Here is a 27,833-nt window from a genome sequence, read left to right on the forward strand (position 1 = left end):
TACATATGAGTACAAAAATGCAATTGCAAGCCTAGTATTGTGGTTCCAATATAAGATGTACAAAGAGTTGTCAAAATATAATTAAGAACTCTGAAATATTTCCTGTATTCCTAAATCATTTCTTTATCAAATGACCTTTATATTTTATTCATGCTATTCTACAGATGGCAGAAATATAGGAGTGTTCTGTGTTTTATTAGGAATTATGTCAAAGCAAAATATTGCACTGTGTTCAGGAATATTATATAGTATTTTACTATCCTGCTGCACGTGTTTTTAATTCAGTATTAACCTCCTACTGGTTTATTGTTTTTACTGATCATCATGCTGCATTCAGCTTTGAATTCCAGTTCAATTTGTTGCAGATCCCAGTAGACTTGATAGTGTTAAGAAATGAAATGAAGAATTATAGAAAATATGTATTTCATCAACCTTATCGTGACTTAAAGATAATCCTATGATATCAAAGACCTTATTTTGAAAACCCTGTGACAGTCTATCAGAGTTTCCTTGATTAACTATCAGTACAGAGCCCTGGTGACTTTGGTGGAAGTTGGAAGTTCTGTGAACTGGAGCAGACTTGAGAGTTTTTGACTTCAGACTTCTAGCTGAAATTCTGTTTTCAGATTTTGGAAGTTAAATATTTCTATGACTCTGACAGCACTGTGGTTGTGTGTTTTTTGTTTGTTTGTTTGTTTGTTTTTCTTGTTTGTTTATTTGTTTTTAACAGTTTATTCTATCAGAAGCTTAAAAATTTGATTGTTTTTCTTCATTACAAAGTGATGCATTTGTCAATTGAAATATGACTATAAGCAGCCTTAGATGTTAGCAGAAATGTTTCAGGTTCTTAGTGAGGGTGCTGGCATGAAGAGCTGTGATGATGTGCTGTTCTTTTATATAAGTATGAGTCAGTTTTGGAGGATAGAGAAGAAAAAATAGAAAAAGCAGCAATTACTTCCGTTGAAGTGTCTTATGTAACTCTAGTAATGTTATTAATCATAGCATGGAAGTTGCCATTCTTTTTGTGAGCTTTAATTCAGAATTCTACATGTGAAAAATGCTTAAGCTGTCCCTGTTATAGCATTGAAGTTCCCAATAATCTTTTTTGCGGAGATCAATCAGTAACATCCAAGAGTTGTGAGCTGCTTAGAAACATGTAAGACAATCACGTATTTTCAGAAATACAATCCAGTTATATGCACAGTATGTCTGTTAGTGATCATTTGCCAAAAAGAATAAATATCCATTTATGTGTATGTATACATATGTGTGTAATTTCCCCTGAAGATGTTCTGAATTTTGCAGACCAAACTATTAGTCTTGAGGAAAAAAATGTTTTGTTTCTCATAAACTTTATGTTGTCCTAAATTGCTTCCTGTATAAAAGAAAGATGGTGCCAGCCTTAAAGGTTACAAAAATATCTTTGGTCATCTCACTTTTACATACAGCTATGTATAAATATGTGTGTATGTTTGTAGTTGATATAAAAATTCCTTTGCATTTACTCAGATTCAGCTCAAACTTCACAAGTCTGAACTGCTCTCAAAATAGCTCTGTGAAGGAAGTCATTGTAGTTTTCCCCTGGTTTATATGAGGAAATTGAGAATGAGAAATGAAAAGCTTAGTTCTTCAACTAGCATTTGTCTTATTTTAGTATGTACATTATTTTATATCCTAATTTTATGTGCTTTTAAATACTCATTCAGTTCAACTAAATTAATCTGAGATTAAGGGTTGACACATCCCCACCAAGGCTTGAGCTATGACTTAATGTCAAAGTCCTTGCCTCTTTTAGCATTGAGTTGTAGCTAGGATAGTTTGGAGACATCTGCAGTGACCTAGTACTTACAAGTTGCCTCAGATGGATTTGTGCAGTGTAGATTTTATCATTATATTTGTCAGGTAGTTCTTGCAAAAAGGTTTGTTTGGGTACCCAGGGAGCCTGTGATGTGGCTGGTAACACAGGAACAATTAGAGAGACTACGGGATGTGTGAGGTGGAGTGGGAAAAGATGAGATCCTCAGGGAAATGTATGTTGGTATTTCACTTAAATACCTTTTTTTTTGCCCAAGTTTTAGGATACCCTCTGGTTAAAAAGTTACCAAGGTTGTGAAATAATTTCATTGCTCTTAAGCTGTTAAGGTTATGTTGCATTCTCAGAAGCCTTTCGATATCCCTTGGGCAATATTTTACACAGCAGTGGCTTTATACTAATATTTTATTGCCATTGTCCTTCTAACCATGATTTAAGTAATCTAACACACTATTTTTTTTACAATAATATTTTATATTAGAGTTTGTAGACAACACCAAATATGTATTTATTTATATATACATATAAATCTTTCTTTGGCATCCTATTACCTTGAAAGAACAAATGTATCTTGTGCTGAGTAGCAAAGTTTGGAAAAGAAAGAAGTATATGCACAGGATGAAGTGCCTTTGAAAAACTCATTGAAACTCAGGACTATCACTATGAAATAAATGCAGGTACTTTTGATTCACTGCAGTGAATGGAAGAATGGAAATTACCTCACCTGTTTTTTATATTTTTATTATTAATTTGTTTTAAAAACCTTTATGCTGAAATTTAGTTTTGAAATACAGCAAATGGCTACAAAACCTTACTTGTGAGCTACCCATTTTTTTCTCAATTATATAAGTTCAGCCTTTGCTTACTTTAATGTAAATATGCTTTGATATGGTAGCAAGTGTGAGCTGAAATTCTTCAAAAAGGATACCAGACTTCTAGTAATAAATTCTTTGAATATATTCTTAGTCTTTTAATAATGAATTTAGTGTTGTTTTTAATTCCCTCCAGGTAGAGAAAAATGGCAGAGTAGGGAAATTTATGGAAACAGAATGAAATGTGTATGGGTCACATCAAGTTATTTTTTTTTTCCTTGAATTGTTTTGCTTTTATTTCGCTGTCTGCTTGTTTATGACTTTTTTGTAGACTCCCTACAGAATGTAGGGAGATGTAGCATCTGTTAATATAATACATAAATCTCCTTGACCCTGTTGCTGTTCAAAGGATGATCTGCCTTCTATATATTTTCATACTGTGCATCTTCAAAGTATTAATGGAAAGAGTAAAGATGATAGATCCACAAGATTAGGGAGCTTCTAAGACACACAATGACTTCAATGACCACAAGTCCTCTTGTAGGTAGTGACTGGCAGTGGTGAATCCCTATTGCTTTGAAATTCTCCCCTTCCCTTATTTTCTTCTTTTGTCTGTTTTCTTCAAAATGCTTGAAGCTCAGCCTGTCATCCTCATCAAAAAGGTTCTTTTAAGTTGCACAAAAAAGACCAAATGGCCAAAAGACACTGTCATTTCAGCTGAATTATCTATCAGTCCACTAAGTAACCAAGGAAGCACCAGAGGTCATTGAATTATAGAAGCCACTGTTCATGTTTTAGGTGGAAAAATAAAATAAAATAAAATGTTAGAATGTGAATAATTCTGAAAATAACAGGAAGTTGTTAACTCCCTGAAAGGAGCTGCTTTCTTTCTACATTTCTAGGAATAAATGATAGAGCTGGCTTATAGTAGTATAAAAATATTTAATGGTCTATTTTTTATCTAAAAAATCTGGAAAAAAGATTTCATGACTTTGATTGGCAGGAAGTATATATTTTTCTCTTTAATTTCTATTGTGTTGCAAAAGAAAGCCAGAATATACTTCCATAATCCCTGCAGTTTTATAAGCCCTAAATTCCACTTGACTATATTGGTCTCCCTTTCAAGTCTTTTTCTTTTTTCTTTTTATTTTAATTATTGTTTTGTTATTGTTTTTCCAAGTTAGTTTTTTTTTTTTTTTTTTTTTTTTTTTTTGAGTATGTTAATTGCTTCCATAAAGCAGAATGTTTTGATGGGTTCAAGGCATCAGTAGGTAACATATCTGCTTAGGCTGTGGGCCAGATGGATATCCTACCCTTTCAGCAAAATAACTCTGTATTGGTACAGTCTACTTAAGGGCTGCTTACTGATAAAGTCCTCACAGGCAAGTGCAGAAAACTCTTCTGAAGAGTTTTTTTCTGAGGAGTACCATGCTATTGCTTTTCTAATAAAAGGGAATAACTGGGGGGGTTAAGCAGGTCTAGTTATTTATTCTCCTTTGTTTCATATCCCTTTTAATGTTCAATGCAAAATAGAAGGTGTGAAGTCTGTGGCAATAAAAACTGTTTATAGCTATAACTTCTTTCCCACTTCAGTAGTTTGACACAACAATAAATGCAATTCTTCTGAGGAAAAGGTGAAGCAATCTACTTTGAAAACTGTTTGCATTCTAATTCTTTTTATTGTAAAATTTGTTGTAGGCAGCCTTTCATTCTTCTTTGTCTTCCTGTCTCCCAAGCATGCTGGTTTCTAGTTGCTTAATCCATTGCTCCTTGAATTCCTGTGGGGTCATTTCTGTTGACTTCAGTGAATATTTACTGCTGAAAGTAAAAGACCCTAGTCAACTGCACTTTGTCTTATTATTGAATGTTATCAGCTATTGAACTTCTATCAAGAAGCCCATCATGATTTCTCATAAATATTTTCGTCTATTGTCAGCAGACTCCTTTTTGTTTATTCCATAGTTACCATGATATATGTTGATTTTTTTTCTGTCATGTCTGACATAAACACTCAGATACCAAGTGTTTGCTCTGATAAAAATGCAGTCTTGTATCTAAATTCCACCACGAGCATGCTCACTTGTGCGGACACATGCACACAAGTACACATTGCTGTTGGAGAGGATATAGCAGAGATACAGAATTAATCTACTTTTTAGTAGTCTCATGTAGGATGGATCAAGACCCCAAGTGTCTGTTCTTAATGAAACAGCAAATAGAAGAGGAGAAAGAATTTGGGAGGCACTGTGAAGGTCAAGGAATGCAGAGCAGCCTACCTGAGATACTGGAGGATGAGTTAATCTTAGTCATACTATAAGATGGCATATGATGCTTTTTCCAGTCTAATGTGGGAGTGTAATGAAACAGGGATCTGGTGGGGTATCAGGAAGGAGGCTCAAAACAAACCATATCAAAGACAGGTCTCTCTCTCTATGTTTTTTTATTTTTTATTTTTAAATACCAAGGATTGAACACTGAAACTGGTATTTATTTATTTATTTATTAAAAAAGATTTTGTAACATAGGTTGAACTCCAAAAAATCCTGAAATCATTTTGTAAATAGAAAATGTACCAGTAATACTAACAAAAGCTAAGTGTTCAGTTTGAGGAATTTTGATTCTGCAGGGCACACATCAGTTGTATTTGCAAATGCCTTCCTGCAATTATGAGGGCTAGCTAAAATTTTCATGTTTCTGTCTTTGATGTAAGCCCAGGTTATATGTCCACATCTTCCTTGCACCTCTGGTGTTATGGAAAACAAATCCTCTGTATTTTCTTATAAAATGAGAGCCTTGGCACTGTTAGATTTTCTTGTCTGTGTTTTTATGTGCTGTTTTACAAGTTCCATTTAGTGGAATTTCCATTATGTTGATTTTTGTTTGTTTTTATTTACAGTATTGCATCAAAACTAATATCAGTAAATAGATGATTAATTAGCAAGTAGGAGAATAAGAATGTGTACCCTAGACACCTAGACAAGGAAGGCAATGAGGGCTTATGTTCAGAAAATACTTACATTATGATGCTATAAACAGTAAATGGTATCTAGGAGGCTTTTTACTTTACCAGAAACCTTTTTTTATTTTTTTTTTTAATCTTTATTAACATGACAAGTTTTTCTGTCACCATATCAGCATATCCTTGGTCTTTCTGGAATCGCAGAATCATAGAATTGCACAGTACCATCTAGGTTGGAAGAGACATCCAAGATCTAGTCCAACCTCTGACCTAACATTAGTAAGTCCTTCACTAAGCCATATCACTAAGCTCTAAATCTAAACATCTTTTAAAGACCTCCAGGGATGGTGACTCCAACACTTCCCTGGGCAGCCTGTTCCAGTGCCTAACCCTTTCGATAAAGAAGTTTTTTCCTAATACCCAACCTAAACCTCCCCTGGTGCAACTTTAGCCCATTCCCCCTCATCCTGTCACCAGGCATGTGGGAGAATAAACCAACCCCCACCTTGCTACAGCCTCTTTTAATGTACCTGTAGAGAGCGATAAGGTCGCCCCTGAGCCTCCTTTTCTCCAGGCTGAACAAGCCCAGCTCCCTCAGGCGCTCCTCGTAGGACTTGTTCTCCAGACCCCTCACCAGCTTTGTTGCCCTTCTCTGGACTCGCTCGAGCACCTCCATGTCCTTCTTGTAGCGAGGGGCCCAAAACTGAACACAGTACTCGAGGTATGGATTCACCAGAGCTGAGTACAGGGGGATGATCTTTTCCCTAGCCCTGCTGGCTACACTGCTTCTTATACAGGCCAGGATGCTGTTGGCCTTCTTGGCCACCTGAGCACACTGCTGGCTCATATTCAGCCGACTATCGAACAATACTCAAAAAAAAAGCTCTCTAACCACTCCTCTCCCAGCCTGTAGCTCAGCTTGTGGTTGTTGTGCCCCAGGTGCAGGACCCGGCACTTGGCCTTGTTTAATGTGTTGCAGCTACTCAATTCTCAGGAATTACACAGTAGTTGATTCAGATTATATTTGCTTAAGTTATAAGTATAGTAAGTTAAGTTTAAGTATATTATGGTTGATCCTTGCTTTGTCATGCTCAAGCAATGGGTACACAGTCACACACTTTGTACCATGGAATCTTTTATGTCTAAATTTGTGGTTTTGCAAAAAAAAAAAAATGGCATTTGTAGAAGGAGAAAAGAAAAAGAGGAGGGAAGAGGGGAAGAGGACAGTCTTATTGATTAAACAATGAGTGCAAGGATGTCAGGTAAAGGATGAGGAGACCTTGTCTTAAATGGGACACTGAGCCCTATGTTTCTTCCTGGGTAATGAATTAGTTAGCACAGACTCATTTGCAGCTTGTGTAATTATCTGATGATTTTTATTAGCAATATTGTAAAGTTCAAAAAAGCACCCCCATCCTGATCTCATCAGGAGCATTGCATGAGAAATTAAGATGCATGTCTAAATTACAGTTATTGTACTACAAACCTTCAATTTCTTGACACATTTTGGGTAGACTGTGCTCTCCTGCCTGCAGTTTATGGACATGTCTGGTTTATGTATTGGCACAAATCACTGAGTCCTGAGTACAAATGTATGAATTTATGGCAGGGTTCACTTACAATTTACTTGTTGATATGAATGTTAACTGAGCTGTTTATCTAGATTGTTATATAGATGAATTTTACGTTTCTCAAGTTACATCCATTTACATAGCATTTATTAAGTCAGGCAGTTATTGTGTCAAATATTCAACTTTCATTTCCTCTGCCTTGGAATATTGTAACAAAAATTGGAGAATATAAGGGGAGTCAAAGAAAGATCAGTACAAGTCTTTTGTTGGTAGCTGTTGGGCAGTTGTTTGTGTTTTAAAGGTTTCACCATAAGTCAGCTATATCCCATGGGAAGAATGAAATATAAAAAAGAGAAGGAAATATAATTTCAGAGGTAGAAGCTGTCAGATTCACTGGAAATTCTTGTGAACACTTGTAAAATTGATGCAAAGTGAGATGTTGGCATTGTAAACTAGCATATGTAAACATTGGCTGCAAACGTGGCCAAGTTTAGCAAATGCCAAAACCACATTGCTCAGTAGTTTAGGGCTTGCATAGTGGACACAACTAAAACGAGTGTAGGAACTTTGAAATGGTATTGTGTTTCTTAATACTCCTTGTAACTTCTTATCTTAGGATTCAGCATACCTGATCCTAATATTTTGCGGCAGTTATAGGTTAGACTGGGGAATGTTGGTCCATTCAGCAGCTCGTAATTTGGTAAAGGTGAAAGTCATGACCCAAATTTCAAAGAAACAAAAGTCAAACTTATCTCTGGTAGTTTGTTGTTACATACTGCAATCCAATGTTATCTTCAAAACAAGTTGCAGGAGTTGAGCTAATTTAGACAATGTATGGCTTGTCATGCGGTTGTGAAAGTATGATTAACTAAGTTGGTGCATGTGTTTGTGTTTTGAATTTGCTTGGTTGTTGTTGGACTGACTGGTTCACTTTTCTTCTCCTTTCCACAAGGCCACTCTTTCCTTATGCTGCCAGTTACAGCCTTACTGTGGATGCCATAGCTGCCTGTAGGGATGAAGGCATGGTGTGTTGTTTTACCCAAAATCAGAACAGAGGTGGGATCTTGCAAGCTTCATTCAGTCCTCGACCTGCCACAATGCTTTAGCCCATGGCTCTCGTTGTTCTGTTGGAAATGTAGAAAGGTGGTGACAGTATCTAAAAGGTTGTTATTACCAGTGTCTGCTGTGGTAGCTCCATCTGGTTGGAGTTGTTGTTTGACATCTCTGGTTCCTTAGGAAGCCTGAAGGAGACAATTCCATTGTGACCTAGGACTCTCACAGCCCAACTGACTTTACTGGGTTGATTGTTGCCAGCTTCTGCTGCAACAGGTCTTTTCTGCAGTGGTGGCATTGTTTGGGTTATTTAAATGTCATCAAAAATCTGGTATCTTCTGCCCTGGCTTGGGAACTTTGCATGTAGCCCAGAAGCATTGCTGTTTCTTTGAATCCCTTCCTGATTGTGTACCCCTTACTATTTCCACTTCTATTTTCTCCTCAATGCTTGAAGCCTTTTTTGTGAAGTCATAGTAGAACTTTCCATATTACAGTTATTTGGGAAGTCATGATAGAAGTCGCTGACTTATGGCTAAGGGCAGATCTGTAGCAATAGAAAATGGAGGAAAGATATGTGTCTCAAGAATTCAGATCATTCTGAATACTTGTAAAAAACAACATAAATCAAATACTGGCTTTTGAAGAGGTCCTCTGAATGTTGTCTGAATGAAGACTATAAATGTTGGTCTCTTGTTTTCCAGTACTGTGTCCTCTTGCCCTTCCATTCATTGTACATGTATTTATAATAATGTAATGGTAGTTTCATTGGAAATGAAAAAATGGAAATGAGATTTTGATGGTTGTTGACTCCCTCCCAGCCCCCCCAAAAAAAATAAAAACAAAAAAAAACCTGCCAACAATCTTGTACATGGCTGTAGAATGGATTATGGATTTGACCTCAATTTCAGTTTTGTTCTTGGCTGGCAGGTGCCTGGAGGGCTTTCAGTCTGCTTTAGAAGGTCCTGTTTTAAAAACAGTAGTATTTGTCGCCTAATTATGAATGCAGATTTTGCATGTGTTTGTGATTTACAAGGCCTTCCTTATGTGAAGCAGGCTATAAACTCTCTTTGGAAATGTATAGTAGTCTGGAGCAGATAATTACACTTTGAGAAAAGAGCCTCTGTTTCCAGTGAAAACACTGTAAAGTTATTTCAGAAATGCTCTGACCTCAGACGTTTCATATAACTTACACAAAATGCTTTCACATTTGTGCAGCAGCTAGTGGCTTGATCTCTGCCATCTCATAAATGAAAGTGCAGAAGTCTCCTTGGGAAAAAAGCAGGATGTCTATGCTGTGGCCTACAAAGCTAGTGTTATTTTACTCACTCTGTTCTTTGTGTCTGTGCCCTTAAACAGAAGAAATCTTGCCCTCCTTTAAACAAATCTGTCTCCTAATCACACCCCACCTCCGCAAACCTAACTTTCCCTCAGATTTTTCTTCTTCCCTTCCTCCACTCAATGTACACACACTAATAAATTCTGCAGTAAAAAACTTGGGAGAATTTCTCAGTGCAAATGGAAAGAAGATGTCAAAGACCGAGGATAGGAATTTGTCTTTTAAACTTGCAAAAACAATAGAAAACAATTGAAACAATGGGAGAAGAGCCAGAGATGGGTGAACAAGCCGTACAGGCATTGCATTAATTTTCTTTCAATGAAACCACACTGTTTCTCTTTGATAACATCCAATAAGCTATTTTTGCTTGGAATTGTTTGTTTTTCTAACCTCTTGGTGGAAAGGAAAAACATTGCAAATACAAGTGCAGAGACTCATGAGAATGTTCACACTCGTGGCCTCTTGAAAAGTTGTTTCTAACTTCTCATACAATACAGTTGTTATAGGCTGATGAAGGCTTTGTATGAAAAGTTTGTATGCTGAAAGGGTGACTTGATAGAAAAGACGGCATGTAGCACTTGGGGAGAGCAAACATCAAATGGTCCTAATCCCTAGCTTCACCCAGCAGAGAGCAATTAATGGAGAACAGATTTCCAAATATGATGAAGACAGGTAATCTTCAGAAAGCCCTGCGTGGAGAAATTAGGACAACATTTCATTGAAATATGTGATCATCTCAACAACAACAACAAAATGTCTGGGTGTGGATTGTACTTTCATAGAATCATAGAATATCCCAAGTTGGAAGGGACCCATAAGGATTATCAAGTCCAACTCCTGGCACCGCACAGGTCTAACCAAAAGTTTAGACCACGTGCCTAAGTGCACAGTCCAATCACTTCTTAAATTCAGACAGGCTTGGTGCAGTGACTACGTCCCTGGGGAGCCTGTTCCAGTGTGCAACCACCCTCTCTGTGAAGAACCTCTTTCTGATGTCCAGCCTAAACCTCCCCTGCCTCAGCTTAACACCATTCCCACGGGTCCTATCACTGGTGATCGTGGAGAACAGGTCAGTGCCTGCCCCTCCACTCCCCCTTGGGAGGAAGTTGTAGACTGCGATGAGGTCCTCCCTCAGCCTCCTCTTCTCCAGGCTGAACAGGCCCATTGACCTCAGCCGTTCCTCGTACGTCTTCCTCTCTAGGCCCTTCACTACCTTCATCGCCCTCCTCTGGACACTCTCCAACAGTTTAATGTCCTTCTTGTACTGTGGTGCCCAAAATTGCACACAGTACTTGAGGTGAGGCCGAACCAGTGCAGAGCAGACCGGGACAATCACCTCCCTCGACCACCTAGCGATGCCGTGCTTGATGCACCCCAGGACACGGTTGGCCCTCCTGGCTGCCAGGGCACACTGCTGGCTCATGTTCAGCTTGCTGTCAACCGCAGCCCCCAGATCCCTCTCTGCGGGGCTGCTCTCCAGCATCTCATCGCCCAGTGTGTATGTATAGCCAGGGTTGCCCCATCCCAGGCACAGGACCTGGCACTTTTTTGTTAAACGTCATATGGTTGGTGATCGCCCAGCTCTCCAATCATTCTAGGTCTCTCTGCAAGGCCTTTCCACCCTCAGCCAAGTCCACAACTCCTCCAAGTTTGGTGTCATCAGCAAATTTGCTCAGAACACCTTCTAGTCCTACATACAAATCATTTATAAAAACATTAAAGAGGACTGGCCCTAAAATGGAGCCCTGAGGTACCCCACTAGTGACCATCTGCCAGCCAGGTGTGGCCCCATTTACCACAACCCTTTGAACCCTGACCGTCAGCCAATTGCTCACCCATCGTGTGATGTTTTTGTTTAGCTGTACGCTGGACATTTTGTCCAGTAGAATCCTGTGGGAAACCGTGTCAAAAGACTTGCTGAAGTCCAAAAAGATCACATCAGCTGGTTTCCCTTGATCAACTAGATGGGTGATCTTATCATAAAAGGAAATCAAATTTGTTAGGCAGAACCTACCCCTCATGAACCCATGTTGTCTGGGACCAATGACTGCATTGACCCCACATGCGCTTCAGTAACTTCAAGGATCAAACAAAATGTCTGGGTGTGGATTATACTTTCAGAGATCTTTTAGAGGGAAAATCTGCGTGGGATGGATACACAAGGGCTACCTTTGCAGGTGGAGACAGCTAAGCATATTGCCACAGTGGTACAGGTCTAGCAGTTCACCGATCTACTGGTGTGGTTCAGCCTTTTTTTCTGTCCCATTGAGTTAGCTGGGGCAGTCTTTGGCATCTTATTTTGTACTGGCTGGCAAGGCAGTGGCAGGCACGCCCCAGGACAGCTGTGAGCCCATACCCTCAGCATGCAGGAGTACCCTTGGGCGTAAGAACAGCACCGAGCATCTGGATGAAGACAGTAACATCTGCCACGATCGCAGCAAGATCCAAAAGCCAACATCTGTCTGCAGTCTCAGTCATGTCATGTTATCTATAATTTCATGCCTGAGATCCAAGAAATAGGATTCTGACTGTAGCAGATGGGGGTCATGCTATTTGTAGTTTGCAGCCAGTAAGATATTCAGAGCCTGTAATGGTTTGATAATTGAAGGAGATAGAACAGCCACAGCCCTCTGCTTGTGCTCAGTGTTCACCATAAAAAAAAGCAGTAACAGCCAGCACGGAGTGATTTTTAGTTCTTCCTATTCCCCACTTAGTGTTAATAATGGTGTGAGTGTGCAAATTCGGTAGCTTGGTGGCACATATGTGTGTTTTAAAATGAGCCTGTTGAAAATGATCTCTGCTGTAATGTCATGCCCAAGTAAGCACAGGGAGCCTCTAGCTAGCTGTGGACTATGTTGTACGTGTTTTCCAGTATGTGTATATTATATATTTGTATATATAAACCTGTGCATTGGAGAGGGGCAATATGGGATCACATATGAGAAAAATAACAATGTAGAGACCATAAAGATACAGCAAGGTTGTATCCAGTTATTTTGCTTCATCCATTTCTGAAGAGGCCAAGTTCATGCAGGAGAACAGGAAGGGGACAGGGATCATAGTGAGTGGTGCAGGTGGTTTCCACTCAGCCTGCAGCGAGCACCGCCCTTCCTACAGGGGATGCGGGAGGCCAGGTAGAAGACTTGCTCCCATGTCCTCTGCAGCAGGTAGAAGAAGTGGCAGACTGTGGAAGGGGAGGCATATGCTTTAATTCCTTGAAAGATTCAGCAGCAGGGGCTCTTCTCTGAGATGCATCAGAAACCCTTAAAAATAAACAGAAAATTGTCTACAATAGGAATTCTCAGACTTGCATGTGGTTGATCACATCTTTAATATATGGCAGACTGACCTTCCCCGCATTTGCATTTACATGGGCCACATGAATTTTTACAAATGAAAACTGTGAAATGGCCCAAACATGCTCAGCTCAGTAACCTCGGTTATTTCTAATTGTGTTGCTGGTAGCAACGCCATTTGTTCTACATGCAGCACATATACATGCACACACAGCGCTCTTTCTGTTATAATAGTGGACCCTGCCAGCTTGGATGGCTCCTTATCTGTTTCCAGCTGCTTTCATACATACCTCAGGTCCTTCTTTGTAATGGAACGCCTGCATAGCTTTCAGAAAGCTGGAGGTAGAGTCTGCACTGTGTAAGCAACCAGTTCTCTGCAGACCTCAAGCATTTTTATTCACGAGCCACTAATCTGAAAACTAGCGTTTTAGAAAACCTGCTGGTAGCTTTCTGGAAGGTGCCTAAAAGAAATAAAAATAGTAAAGGACCTTGCTGTTTTGTGGTACTGTCACCTTACAGTTTGTCTCGTGGTAAGTAACAATCAATATTACTTCTGCAAAATCATGTTACACAAATTTCTCATAAAAGAGCTTATTTTACCTAAAAAGAGCACGCTTGAGACTAAACATCAATTTCGGTGTTTCCAAAGATAGGAATGAAAGCACTACTTTTAGATTCCCTGATCCATTTTTCTTTGGCAATATAAGCTAAGAAGGGTGCCAAAATAAACGGCAGATTTATAAGCTTGTGAATTTATTAACTGCACTTGCAAAGAAGTTTTACAGGATTAGAAAACATTTGTTATCTGATAGGAGATAAACTGTTGCTCCTAGCTGAAATCAATAGAAATTTTGCCATATCAGGCATAGTTTTGCTTGTCGGAGCAGTCTGATTTAGCACATGGAGTGAGCAAACTATTCAAGGAATAGCTGCACTGTGACTATTATTATTACTGTGAAGAAGCTGTCTCTGGAATATCCCTGGTATTTGGTATGAAAATTTATAAGGGCATACTTTGTTATGAAGAAATCCCAGGTTTGCTCAGACCTCTTTCTGCAGTGTCGCAGACTTCATCAAGTTTAAATCTTTGTTTCTTTTTCTTTCAGGGCCCTCCTGGTCCAAAAGGCGAGAAGGTGAGTTGATGTACGGGTGACACTTCCAAGGTCAATGGAAAGCCGTCGCAGCATGAACTAAAGACACAGTTTGTATTGACACAGTGTAATGTTAGATTATGTACGAGAGCTGGGTAGCACACAGATGCTGTGTTAAACCTATCATCTCATCTTTCCACTTTGCAGGGAGATCAAGGTGATCAGGGCCCTCGGGTAAGCATCTTAAAAAAAATGTTACACTTCCCCTTCGCTGAGTAGGCAATTAGTCCTTAGTGCAAAACTAAATTAAATACACTGTCTGAGCTAATTATGCTTATTAGCTGCATTTACCCTGCATGTTGAAGTCAGTGTCTGCAGGACAGTAATACTGAACGTGACCAGATAGTGTCTGAGAAGACTTAAGTAACAATAGTAAGTAATGCTTTAAAATATAAAATTTCCCTTGTGGTGGAAGCAGGTTTCAGTGATTTTGCTCTGCTATATAAAAGCTGGCTTTCCTAACCAAACCTTTCAGTTTCCCCAGCAATGTTTTCACGCCTTGCATGGGCTCCCACAATGCAGAGGGTCAGTGGATTTATAAGAAATGTAGTTCTAGATTTCACATAAAATATACCTATCATTTAGTAAAGTGTAAACAAATACTTATGCATGTACTAGCCCTTTTTCATGATATGTATTTATTATTTTTTTAATAATAACAATATTATGACTTAAACATGTCCAGACAGACAGAATATGGTTTAGATGTGGAAACATAAAGATTGTTTTAATTTTTAAATATCATGTTCATTTTAACAGAAATAAAGAGTAATACAGGGGTGAATTAGGCTGTGCCAGTTCATTGTTCTTTACATCTGTGCTTCATTAGAAGAAGTTTGGTTACATTGTTTTAACGATACAGTGACTTTCTTCTTTAGTTGCATATTTGGTGCGTATTTCCATTGATATTTTTTTTTCTGTCAAATAAGCAGAATATTTTGAATTTGTGATGTTATTTTATTATTTCTTCTCACTTTATTTTTTTTCCCCTAGTCAGTAAAATTATTTAAAGTCATAACATAGTTATCTATTGGAATTTGGTGTTGGTGCTATCAGCATTGTATTACCTCCAGGGTTCAATTACTGTTGTGTCCTGCTTTACCAAGACACATCCCATGTATTGGAGGACAGTAGAGTCCTCTCTGGACCATACAGATCATGGTTATGGCTACTTTGAGGTGCTGTTAAATCAAGTGCTGCTAAGGACCAAAAAATACCCAACCTAAGGAATTTACATTTAAGGACATTATGACATTATTTGTGCAGTAGGGGCTGCCAATTGAGGCTATTTGAATACAGGAGAGGAATTGAATGAGGTCAGCAGAAGAGAGGAAGAACTGGTGAACAGCACCTTTTTGAATGTTTAGGTATTTTTCCCAGTCTTGCTGGTTTTCCCTCTTTTTCTGAAGTGGGCTTGAGTGTGTTCTACAGCAGCTTCTATTTTTCTGCCTCTTTTTTATTCCCCCCCCCGCCCATGTACTTCATGAGCAGTAAGTACTACGATGCCTCTGACCACTTTGTTTCTCATAGTACAGCACTTCTCTCTTTTGATGACTGTTTTCAGGGTGAATCTTGCTGTGCCACGGGATTTACAATGTAATTAATGGAAATTACGTGTGTCAGACAGTCACGCACCAAATGAAACCAAACCCATTTAAACCTGGTTGGTTACCTTTATGTAGAGTTTTCCACCTATGTCAAATAAATGTTTTTGGAGGTGATACCACACTCTGAAGTGTGGTACCTGTAGGTGACTCTGGAATGAAGTCAGCATTTGGATTCAACAAGTTTGCAAACAGATTGGATAAAATGTCTGAAAGTGTTGGACATTTTAAAGCTAATTCAACTTTTAGAGACATAGAGCTTGAAGCTTATTTGTGATATTTTTACATATTGTTTGAGACCTGCACTTAGTTTAATAAAGATTTTATTGTTCCAAGTTATTTTTATGATTTGGAAATTTTACAATGATCCTTTATTCTTTTTTATAGCTGCTTTCTTTCCTCCTGGTATTTTCAGGAACTAAAAGAAAACCATTTAGTAAAAGAAATCCATATAAATTGTGGAGACTCTCCAGGTCAAGGTGGGATCTTAAGCTCTTAAAATCCTGCTGAAATGAAAAGAAAAAGCATTTAAGAAACAAAAAAAAATAATTTATTTCTGTCCCTGCATATACCATTTCAGGTTTTCTTTCTGGGTCTTTACATTTTGAGAGATTCTTCTTTCTGAAATCTCAAAACTTCTTATTTTATGGTCCCTGGAGATGATGAGTATATACTGAACTTATCTGAGATTCAGGTTTACTTGAAAATATCTTCGGTAAATTAAAGCAGTTGGAACTTGATTTTCAAAATACTGCCTAGAAACTTATATTTTTAGAATAACAGGTCTGAATATTATTATTTATTTTTTTGAAGAAGAAGAAGAATCTGCAAGGTTTTCTTAGGTATTCAGAAGTAATTTGTTGACCAGTCTCCTTCATTTTACAGAGTTGGAGTAAGGGCTCAGGTTCATAATGCCATGTGGCCTAATCCACTTATGTCCATGTGTAAGCAAAAACAACATTCCAGTTGTGTGGATGATGTAGAAGTTTATGCTCTGAGAGTGAGCTTGAGCAGATTAATTTGTGCTTTGATCTCATGAGACCACAGATAAAGTGAGTACATTCAGCAGTCCTGATCTTATTTGAAAAAATGCCTTTTTTATTTCTTATCTTTAGATATTTTTATATCAGATATCTTCTCACTACTTCAATGTACTGGTAGACTGAACATTTAGGTCAAATGCAGAACTAGCTTTCCTCAATACCAGTTAAGATACACAAATGTTAGTAAGTCTTTTAGATGCTTTTCTTTTTGCAGAGGACATGGCTTTGTGACTATGTCCATGCAGATTTGCATTACTGTACTGAGCCATGGCAAAATAAAAAATGACGGTTCTTAGCCTTTGGGCTATTAGAATAAATGTTGATGTCAATCCATTGCTTCGTTCTAGTTGCTCAACTGCTCTATCCCAGCTTTAAAAAGCCTTTGAAGGTTTCATAATGGAAGGACTGCAGAGTATATGTGTACCCTGATTAATGGAAATAGATGTTCAGAGGTGAATATTTGGGAGTGAAGCAACTCTTACTGTGTCTTAAGTGGTCTATTGTTGTTGTCTGTAAATGATATAATAAATGTCTTCTGTCCTTTACTTCACGTGCATGAGAGATCAGGTCTAGAAATCATGGGCTAGCAGCTGGCTTTAAATTGGTTTTGGTCTAGGTACAGTGAGAAGCTCCCCAGAAGCCATATTGAAGTATTTTCATGAAATTACTTTCTCCTTTTGGTATGTTTAAGTAAATTTTCCTAGCTGCTGGCTTTGCACAAAATTGATAACATCTCTCAGACTTCTTCAGCAGAAGAGATTAAGTCCTAGAAAAGAAAGGTATTCAGAAGTTTATTTTATTGTATTAACCTTTATTGACTTGAAGATGAAACAGGTTCTTTATATACTGTTAAACCAGTTGGGCTCTGGTAGTGATATAATGGTCTTTTCTATTTAACCCTGTCCTCTTCCCTGTTTACTTTTAATATATTTACTCTTTATTTGCTGCCCACTAAAAAGAGGAATCACTGCTTTGCAACATAAATTTTGCAGGTTCTACTCTTCTGTGTTGGAAAACTATTTAAAATTTGTCTAATATAGACAGACATAGGCCTGAAAGCAGACTATTTACTGAAATAAATACGAGTATATGTGCATATATAATGTAAGTATAGGCTATGTTTTAAAATTGAAGTATTACTTCACTTGTTATATTATGGACACCACATTTATAAGCTGTCCCATATCAAAGGGAAATTGAAGCTATATAAGAAATGCATTTTGAACTGATCTTTTCTTAAAAAAAAAAATAATAATAATAATTAAGTAGGCTTGTTTTTAATGTGCATGTATATTATCCTTAGTTAATATGTTTCTAAGTATATATAGACAATATTTTGGGACTTTTTCTGCTCCTACTGACAAAATGGAAAACCTTTATTGACATCAATAAAATTAGTTCTTCATTCATAAATCAGAAAATACTAGTTACAGAGTTACATAAATCATGTTCACCTTCTTTTAAAGCTATCTTATTTTGTCTTATTTTTCATTTGAGAGTTGGCACATCTTTTTTTAGAAGGGAACCGGTCTGCTTCACAAAACAGTAGAACATAAATTAATCTGACTTACTGGGGAGTCTTCCTTTTGGTGAGGGCAATTTTTGAGGCATTGCTAACTGTAGCAAATGCAGGTAAATCAGTTTTATAAATAGGAAGCTTTGTTCAAATCAAACAATACATGCAGCTGATTTGTATCCTAATCTTGTCAAAGCAAATGTATAGTATTAGAGTATTATTTTAATATAATTTTGCATAACTTAAGCCTATTCTGTCAGTGTATTGGTAATGTTCGATTATATCCTCCTCAATGTTCCTCACAGTTTTTTCTATAAATACTGCTCAATAATTTTATCTGCCTTAATAGAAGGACTGCTCAGCTTTCTTTAGCATAAATTAGTGTTGTCCCCAGCTGTTTTTCTTTCCTAATTAAATATTCTTTGGTTTCCTTTATATGAATATGCTGTCAAAAGCTGCAGCAAATGTGATGATATAGTGATGGTGATATAAACAATATTCCTATGATGGTGATATAAACAATATTCCTATGTGTGTATAAAAGAATGTTTTCTGTTTTTCTGTGTGTTACTTAAAACATAATTCACACAGCACTGCTTTCAAATCATGCTTTACTAATACGACTACCCATGCAGTTATTTTTTTCTTGCCCAATGTGTACAATCATATTATATTTCTAGTTCTAAACTATATCTAAACGCTGTTTTGAATTATACTCCTAATGTGCCTCCTAATGTTCAGTGTAAGAACACTGAACAAAAACTTACATGATGTCTTCTGTTAACATAAGTTTCACTGAAGCAGCCTCCTTGAGAAAATTTGCCTGTAAGCAGTTAATCCTGAGGCTTTGTTTACTTATCTGTTAAAAGACAATAGGGGTATTTACCTGGTCCATTCTTGGGAGTAATTATCTGTTCTAATTCACTGGTTTTAGCTGGTCATGGCTCCACTGTTTTCCATTAAGCTGAAGGGCAGGGTAACAAATTGGAGTGAAGTTAGCAAAGAACTGAGATTGCACTGGCTGCCCACATTGCCTGGAGCACTGGGACACTCAGACTTGAGATGCCATTCACAGGAGAATTCTCTTGGCAGTGGATGATGCTCCAGGCCCCAGCTATGCCTTTGATGTCCTGCTCATGAGGTACCGCTGGGGAATGCAGAACAGCTGTGACACTAGAGAGTGCCACATACCTGCTTCCAAGATGAGGATGTTGTCATTCCCATCTTAAGGGCTAGGCAGTGCATGTCTTCACTCACCACCCGTCAGTTTGCATCTTGCCCCTTTTTAGTAATGCCAGAGGAATGGTGAGGAAGGAAGTCTTTGTACATCCTGTTCCTTTTTCTACAGCCCTGTCCCGTGACTGAGAAAACATTATGTAGGCGTTTCATCTCAGACAGCAGCTGTCCTGTAAAATACTACAGTACTGAACACTTGAGTTAGAGCAATCAAATTTAAAAAGAAACATGATAAGACATGACAGAAGTTTATTGCTGTGAGGACCAACTTGGTTTTGGGGCAGACCAACCCATTTTAGATTGAACAGGGTGTTTCCTACCAGTTTCAGTGAGAGCAGGTATGACTTCAGGAAGGATATTTTCTGTAGGTCAGATTGCGGTCACTCATCAGAACTTGTAACTGAGTTGTGTGGAGAAGTTATTTGCCTCACTGAAAATTCGTCTAATACTAGGACTAAAATAGAACTAAAAAAGTGCTGGCTTTTCCCAGTTTTGTTCATTTGGAGTGCAGTGTCAGGCAGAGTTCACAATGAAAGTACAGAGGTCACTATGGAAAATAACACTTCTTTTATAATGACCATATCTAGTCAGAGACAGCTTGTGCTGGTTCTTAAACATTGCATTTTTATTATTTTAATACAAAATTTGAGTTGTTACACAATATATTCAAATTATAACTCCTTGCCGAGTGATTGCCTAAGTGAAAAAAATATCCTAGATCCTTGTCTTGTTGTGGTGCACTGTTTTAGTTAGCAGCATTACTGATGGAGAAAGCAGCAGTTATGATAAAAGGGATTATATAAAAGAGCTCCCGCCGAGAGTCCATGGCACTGTACAGGGTGATACCAAACACTGTGTTCCCCAGGGCAGGTACAATAATTAGCTGCAGGACTGGCACTCAGTCTGAGGGATTAATTAGAACTGGAGGTGGTGTTGGGGGAGGGAAAGCAGCCATAAAGAGTGTCAGGATCACTCTGGCCTGAAGCCTGTGTGATTTGATGTGAAATAGCAGCAGCTGGCTGTAACCTTAGGAAGTGCAAGTGAACAGCAGGTGGTAATTCCTGTCTCATTTACCATGTCTTCACAGGAACATGTAAGCTTGTGCAGCTTGGGTTTATTGGCAGGTCAGAAGGAAAATCCTAAGGAGGACTGTGACATTTACTGTGCTAAGCAAATGCAGTAGTCAAAAGGGTGTGTATGCAGTGCTGTATAAAACCACTAACGTAACGTTTGTTGTTATACCTGCCAATCAACAAGGTTATGATAACCTTGTAGTCTTGGCCTTGCATAGACCGATGCGTAAAACTGAGTGTACTAGGAAATGCCTAGGACCGCTAGTGGGAATGGCATCTTTGGAGACTGTGATGGATGTCAGAGGAAAATTATTTCACCTGAGTAGGAAATCAGAGGCAATGATGTGAGGTTCTGCCATCCTTCGGTGTTCTCTGTGTCTGTTGTATGGGAATGAGTAGGCTTTACCTGTGTTTCCAGGCAGGTAAGCAGGACACTGCATAATATGGTCACAGGCCTGTAAGCTTCCACCTAGCATCACTTTTTGCTTGGAGTTTGGGCAAAAATTACAGCGGGTTGTGCAACAAATGTGTTAATGTAGAAATTGTAACCAGCTAGTGTTTCGGGGTAAGCTTGAGTTGCTGTCAGCAACAGAATTTAGTGGGCCAGTGGTCGCTGTTGATCATTGTAGTGTTTTGTACTCTGTGAGGGCCTCCCAGGGTGTAGAACAAGAGCCCTTCCTATGTGCAGTTGAAGAATCAAACCAAATAAAGAGAAAATTGAGTAACTTTGAATCCATCGTTGAGAACAACTTTAGATAGAGAAAAAATAAAACAGATCTAGGGGATATTTGAGGCTATATTTATAGCAGAGTGACAGGAAAGGAAGAGAACTCATGTTGTGGGAAGGATAGATCTTTTTATGCCTTTTTTGAAGCTCATTGTTTGCCAACATTATCCTTCATGGATGCCAGAAGATGCAATGCCTTCTAAAGCCTCCCACGCATGCAAAAACTATGCACTTGTTATAATTTCTTTGCTGGGTTCCACTTTATACTCCTGTATTTCTGGCCTTCTCCTGAAGTGCATGTTGCATATGGGGAGACGATCTAGGTCCAAGCCAGCACTGCATTTTTCTGACCATCAGAGAGAGATCAGACCTAATGCATTCAGCTCTGGGCCCCCCAGCACAAAAAGAACATGGAAGTATGAGGATGAGTCCAGAGTAGGGCAAGGAGGATGATCAAAGGGCTGGAGCACCTCTCCTGTGAAGACAGGCTGCAGGAGTTGGAGTTGTTCAGCCTGGAGAAGAGAAGGCTCTGGGCAGACCTTACAGCGGCCTTCCAGTACCTAAAAGGGGCCTAATGGAAAGCTGGGGAGGGACTCTCGTCAGGGAGTGGAGTGATAGGATAATGGCTTTAAACTACAGGAGGGTAGTTTTAGATGAGATATAAGGAGGAAATTCTTCACTGTGAGGGCAGTGAGGCACTGGAACAGGTTGCCCAGAGAAGTTGTGGGTGCCCCATCCCTGGAGCTGTTCAAGGCCAGGCTGGATGGGACTTTGGGTAATATGGTCTGGTGGGAGGTGTCCCTGCCCATGGCACAGGGTTGGAACTGTATGATTTTTAAGGTCTCTTCCAACCCAAACTATTCTATAATTCTATGAAATTGTCTCCTTTGGACAAAAGAAAGATGGCTTTTTCCCACTTGAGAATATGTTGGAAAAGGCTGTTGCTGAAGAGGGGGTGGGTTCCCTTTCTCATAAGGTGAGCAGAAACCTGAGGTGCTGATAACTACTCTTGAACTTGCCTGTGTGGTATTGGGAAGCATTGGGAATGGACTGTGAAGTGCTCTATGGAAGTGTTCCTGTGTGGAGCTACGCAAAACTTTCAAAACTCTTTCTTTTATTCTCAGCAAGATTTTTAAAATCAAAACTGTATTTTCAGAGTATCTCCTTTCTTAATTATTTTCTCTTTCCTTTGTATTCAACATGAAATAAATGTAATAATGAGATTTAGTTTTCCCTTTTTTTCTCCAAAATGTCAAATTGAAATTATGCTACGTATAGTGGTAACTGTGAAAATAACCATGCAGTAATCCTAAAGGCTAATGAATAAGAATGAACTGGTTAAAAGATTTTCTGGTAATCCCCTTTTTAATAAATGAGATTTTAAATATATTGCATGCTGCTTAAATTTTAGATCTTTTGTAGGTTTCTTGTTTGTACTCATTTCCATTACATGGGTATTGTAGTTTTATCTAGAAGAGGAACGAACCATGGGCACAGCAGGACTAATGAATCACAGATGTAAAGATTCTGGCACATTACCATCTAATAATTTCTTAAATTTATATTCCATAATAAGATAAATGAATATTTGATACATCTGTTTTCTAAATGATGTATCATTCCTGTCTTAGCAGTGTTTCGGGAATGAGTCTCTTAAAATGTTTGGTGGCTTAGCCTTTTTTGGTTTTGTTTTCTTTTTATTTGTTTCTAAAGAGGAGATTTCAGGTCACCAACCAATGCAGTTAGCCACACCCCGTTCCAAAGTGGGAAGGCTGGTAAAACTGCCTCTGACTTGATGGGATCCACTTGCAGGGTCTCAGCTTCCTCTTATCTCACAGCACATCAAGACCGAAGATGCTTAATGCATCTCAAAGGCACTAGTGAAGGACATGTTGTACACATCAGAATATAACTCTGCTTTTTCTTTTTTTTTTCCCCCCTTTGGAAAGACCAGTATGATCTTTGTGAACCAGAGGATCTTTGTTGTCATTGCAGGTGGAGATGCACAGAGCAAATACTTGTAATGATGACTCTGCTGCAGCTATCAGGCTGCTCTTTCCTGTTGGTGCTTTCCACGAGGCCAGCTGGGCTGCAGGGGGCTCATGCACCATGCCTGCCCCATGGCTCTGTGGGCTGCACCATCAGGGCTTTCATGCAGGACTTCTTGGAAGCCGCCTTGTCTGGTGGTCAGAGCCAGGTGCAGCCTTTCCTTTCATAGGAGCCAAACTGCCATCCTGCAGGTCTTGCAGGGGGCTGTGCCACCAGCTCCTTCTCACAGAGGTGGCACGTATGCATGCGTGCACATAGGGAGTTTAGAGGCACAAGACTGTATGCCTCAGCCTGATGTGTCTCAGACATTTCCTGGCTCTCCATGAGCAAACCTTTGAGAACCTCTGCTTCAGATAGTGTGCTGTACCTGGAGGATTTCTTATTTTAGGAACACACTTCTCAACCTCACAAAACTTCAGCTTTATCAGGAGGTCTGATTTGCACCCTAGAATGCAGCACAAGAAGGGTGTTGAACTGAGAATAAAATTCACCCCCTGTATTGCCACACCAGGCCATGATTACCACTTTTTTGTTTTGTTTTTGTACCAGTATAAGTTCTGCACATCTTGGTAGAGTAGATTGTGAGAGACCACATGCAGCATACAGCACTTGATGGGAAAAATTTTGCCCTGGTTATGTATGTGTTGAAAACGTTGATTGTGGCCACTGTGGACTCCCCCAGATCTAGTAGTAGATTGTTGTTCAGTGTTTATAATTGTGTTTGTATTACCAGTTTATGTGCTGAATGTCATATGTTAAACAGAACATGAGGAGCAGGATGGTAATTCCACAAAATGCCTCAAAATCCACTGTCACAGCTGTCAAGTTTTGCGGCAATCCGGAATCCAAGATTTCTGCATAGCTCTCTTGAAGTGTTGTAGAACATTTGGTTGGAAATGGCTCAGTCATCAGCTGGCCGATAGCCTAACAACTGTCAAACGATCATAACAATTCATTGTAATTTCAAGAAAAGTCACCTCTGAGCAACTGCTCCTTCTAAAATCTGTTTATAATGTTGTGAAGTAACAACCTACATGTGCAGCGTAGTGCAAACCTAATTCTGTTTCCCGTATGACAGAGAGGCTGTTCCCTGTCAGTAGGCAATGTGGGGTATACTAAACATGGTGTTCGTTCTGTTTGTCTGTTAGTAAATTGTCTCTGTGCTGTTTGTGTTGTGCTGTTTTGGTACCATGTTATGCTGTGTCCCTAGGGTCTGCCAGGCTTCCCCACAGTCGCTGCTCTGCACAGTAATCAGATCCTCACCGTCAAGGTTTGTGGCTGACACGTACCTGTTCAGTCAGGTCTCTCTGTATCAGCATAAAAGTGCACATGAAATAATCATTTTTACCATGGGATAGCCATGAATCCTTATGGTGGGCCTAAGTCAACCCTCACTGCCTTTGCCTTGGTGTAAGCATTCCTGATGCAAAACGTGGGATCAAATCCATAGCTGTGTACAGTGTTACCACCGGTAGCACACGCTTTCCATGTGCTCTTGATCAGTATTTTATTTTCGGATGAAATTTTTTTTTCTGTAGTTCTGCTTCCCTGAGGCATACAGGAGTGTGGAAAACGTCAGTGAACCTGGTTATATAGAGAGTGAGTTACCTGTGTTAGATATCTGAAGTTTAATCTGTATGTGCTGATTTTTCCAAGTGCATTTGCAAATTAAGCAGGAAGGACTGAAGCAATCTGGTCAAGCTGGAGCTCCAGTCCTTATTCAAATGACACCATTCTTCATGGCACAATATGCTGGTTAGAAAATCTGACTGAAAGTTGAACTGGTGCTTTGTCTCTAGAAGCTTTGCTGAAAACAGCATATAAAGATACTGATCCTCAGAGCCTGGATAATGAAAAATAAAAATAAAAGTGTAGAATTCTCCTAAGAAAGCTGTGGAGAAAAAAGTTACGCAGTTAATTGCATATGATTAATTCATTAAAGCAGTATGTCCTGTACTTTAGAGGGCATTTTCTTCGAAGGAAAAAGCACAGCTTCTATCAGACAGAAGCACCAGTTTATATAATTTTAACTATTACAAGTCTAATGAATATATCTTTATTTCTTTCTCGGGCCTTCTGATGTCTATTCTTCAATTCTCTCATCTCTGATCTTCAACTTTTGACCTCACCTGCCTGATCAGATGGTGTTTCCTAAAATCAATCATGGGTTTCTGTCTGCTGATCAGCAGCTCATTAAACGCCGCCTCATTAAGGTAGTGCTTCATCTCACTCGAGTCTGGTTCTTCTTTACATTCAGTTTACTTTCTGCTGCACCTTTTTGTCAGATGCCTTCTTATAGCAGGTTGTTAATTTGAAAATGCTCTGGAATTTAAGGAAGTATAAATGAAATTAATGCTTAAAATACAATGGGTAGCTTTGCTGAGTTGTCCACATTTAAGATGCAGTCAGCTCTTTCAGTGGTTTGTGGTGGTATGCTGGAAATTAAAGTAGTTGAGCACCATTTCTGGTGTTTTATAAAAGGGAATGGTAATATGTTTTGAAACTTTCTTAGAAAATGTCTTTTACAAATTATTAAGTCCAAATCATTAAAGGGGTTTGGCTGATTATAACTATAAAACAGCTCCCCAAAGCAGATGAAAACTTTGGGGGTAAGCGGTTATTTTCCATGGTCATGTTTGAAGTTTGTCCACGTATCACTGATGGGCCTTGGAAAGCTGCCAAGCGAGCCGTCTAATTCTTGTAGGTGAATTTTTTGTTTTTGTTTTTGCTTTAACTTCAGCGTTGTCGCGATTGTGCCAATCACGAAGTGAAGAGCTGCTTATGGAAAACAGTTACTCACTCTGGAAAAGTGGATTAGTAAAATATTGCAAAGCTACCCCAAATTTTAATGCATGTCCTGTAGTAGGACAAGCTGTATAGAATGCAAGCCTTCTGCTCTGTGGCCAGTTGCATGGGACAGGTACAGCCCACTGGTCTTCAAGGCAAAGTGCTGTCTTTGCCATAAGGGGTGAAGGATGCCAGTGTCTAGCTCATGGCAGCTCCTTCCAGCTTATCTTGCGTTCTTTCTGGGAAACAATGTCTTTTAGTGTGGTTGGTGCCTCGAAAGCAAACTTCTGATGATGATTTTTCTCTGCTGGTTTAGGGGGACCAAGGACAAGCTGGACCCCCTGGACCTCCAGGGCCACCAGGACCCAGAGGTCCCCCAGGAGATACTGGCAAAGATGGTCCTCGAGGGATGCCTGGTATTCCGGTGAGTTAGTCTGTTGGTGTCCAAATTCCTCTCAAGTATGTGCCAGCTCAGTTTCAAAGATGGTTTGTGAAGATTGGCAAATAAGACACGTGGAGGCTGAACCACAGACAAATTTCACAGTGTACCTGAAGTCCCCCCACCACACACAGCAAGTTCATAGCAGGGCCAAGAGTAACACCTAGGTTTCTTCTCTCCCACCCCTGACAGTTTTCCCCACACCTTCTAAGGTTTCTGAGTTGCTCATTGATGTTTTAATAGCTGTGTGAGGAGGGTCTGCCCCACTCTACAAGCAGCAAATGTTGCTGCTCAGACTTCAAGATAAAGCTGAATTTGAGACTTTACATGGACTGGCTTGGATTCTTGCTTCCTAATGATTTAGCCTCAAATTATATAATTATAGTAATAAACTGCTAAATGCCACCCAAAGTATGATAAATGTTGGAGTGAGATTCTGCCATCTTTACACAACTATAACAGCACCATTTTATTTGTCTCATCCCCTGTATTTCATTAGAACTACCAGCAGAATACAGTATATTGCTTATTGTTTGTTTTAGGCACTGGATCAGACTCACAACCCATAGCACTTCATGATGATCGCTTAATCATTGAAGAGTTACAAAACATGTAAACAGATGTATAAATGCAGGACTTATTTATTTATTTATTTATTTATTACCTTTTTTTTTGTGGAAATACGAGTATATTAGTTTTATAGTTTGTGACCGCTTTTTTATTATTTGTTTGAAAGAAATACCTCTCTGTTCATCACAAATGCCGTTGTATTATCAGTGTGGAAACTGAGTGATAGGCAGGGGACACATCACAAGTCTGAAATGTCCCTTGAGGCCTGTAGTACAGTAGTGTTTTTTTTGGTTTGTTTGTCTGTTTGTTTTGGAAAAAAACAAACAAAAAAAAAAAAAAAAAAAAAAAAACACTAAGCTCTTATTGCTCTGCCAAGTTCTAGCACAAGGTTACGGAATGACATTAGAAGTCTGTTGCTTTCGCTACAATGCTTTACTTTGGCCATCAAGTTATTTCTTGTTAGTCTTTTAATACAGTAAAATTGACTGCATTCAGCAGAGTTTCTTCTGGTTTAAAGTAGTTAGGGCTGAGGCTGAAGCCACAACCAAATTTCTGACTGCAGTGACACCACTTTTATAATTCACATATAAGAGACTAGGAGAATCAGCTGGTGTTGCTGGTCACAATCTGACTGTGGGTTGCTTGGGGTTTTTTGCTGCTTAGCAAAGGGAACATTAGTGTTTCTCATAACAGGGAAGTAATGTATTTTATGCAATGAGGTCATGCCATGTTATAATAGTTCTGTAGTGATTTTGACTTTAGATGGCAAGAGAGGGTTTCTTTTTATAGTTTTTTTTC

At 39.0% G+C, this 27,833-nt stretch overlaps 1 protein-coding gene across 10 annotated transcripts in view; it reads left to right on the top strand.

Annotated features, from left to right (window-relative positions):
- Nucleotides 1-27,833, top strand: part of COL25A1 (collagen type XXV alpha 1 chain) — a 300,658-nt gene that overhangs the window by 188,608 nt on the left and 84,217 nt on the right. For 7 of the 10 annotated variants that reach the window (XM_027457462.3, XM_072036928.1, XM_072036927.1 and 4 more), the window contains 4 exons: nt 13,947-13,973; nt 14,139-14,165; nt 25,381-25,452; nt 26,343-26,450. In XM_027457462.3, the coding sequence (XP_027313263.3) occupies nt 13,947-13,973; nt 14,139-14,165; nt 25,381-25,452; nt 26,343-26,450 (234 nt within the window). Of the gene's footprint in view, nt 1-13,946; nt 13,974-14,138; nt 14,166-24,449; nt 24,510-25,380; nt 25,453-26,342; nt 26,451-27,833 lie in introns of all 10 variants that reach the window. The other 3 variants (XM_072036929.1, XM_072036923.1, XM_072036924.1) reach the window with 2 other exon arrangements.

The sequence above is a fragment of the Anas platyrhynchos genome, chromosome 4 (assembly GCF_047663525.1).
Source record: "Anas platyrhynchos isolate ZD024472 breed Pekin duck chromosome 4, IASCAAS_PekinDuck_T2T, whole genome shotgun sequence".
Lineage (NCBI taxonomy): Eukaryota > Metazoa > Chordata > Aves > Anseriformes > Anatidae > Anas > Anas platyrhynchos.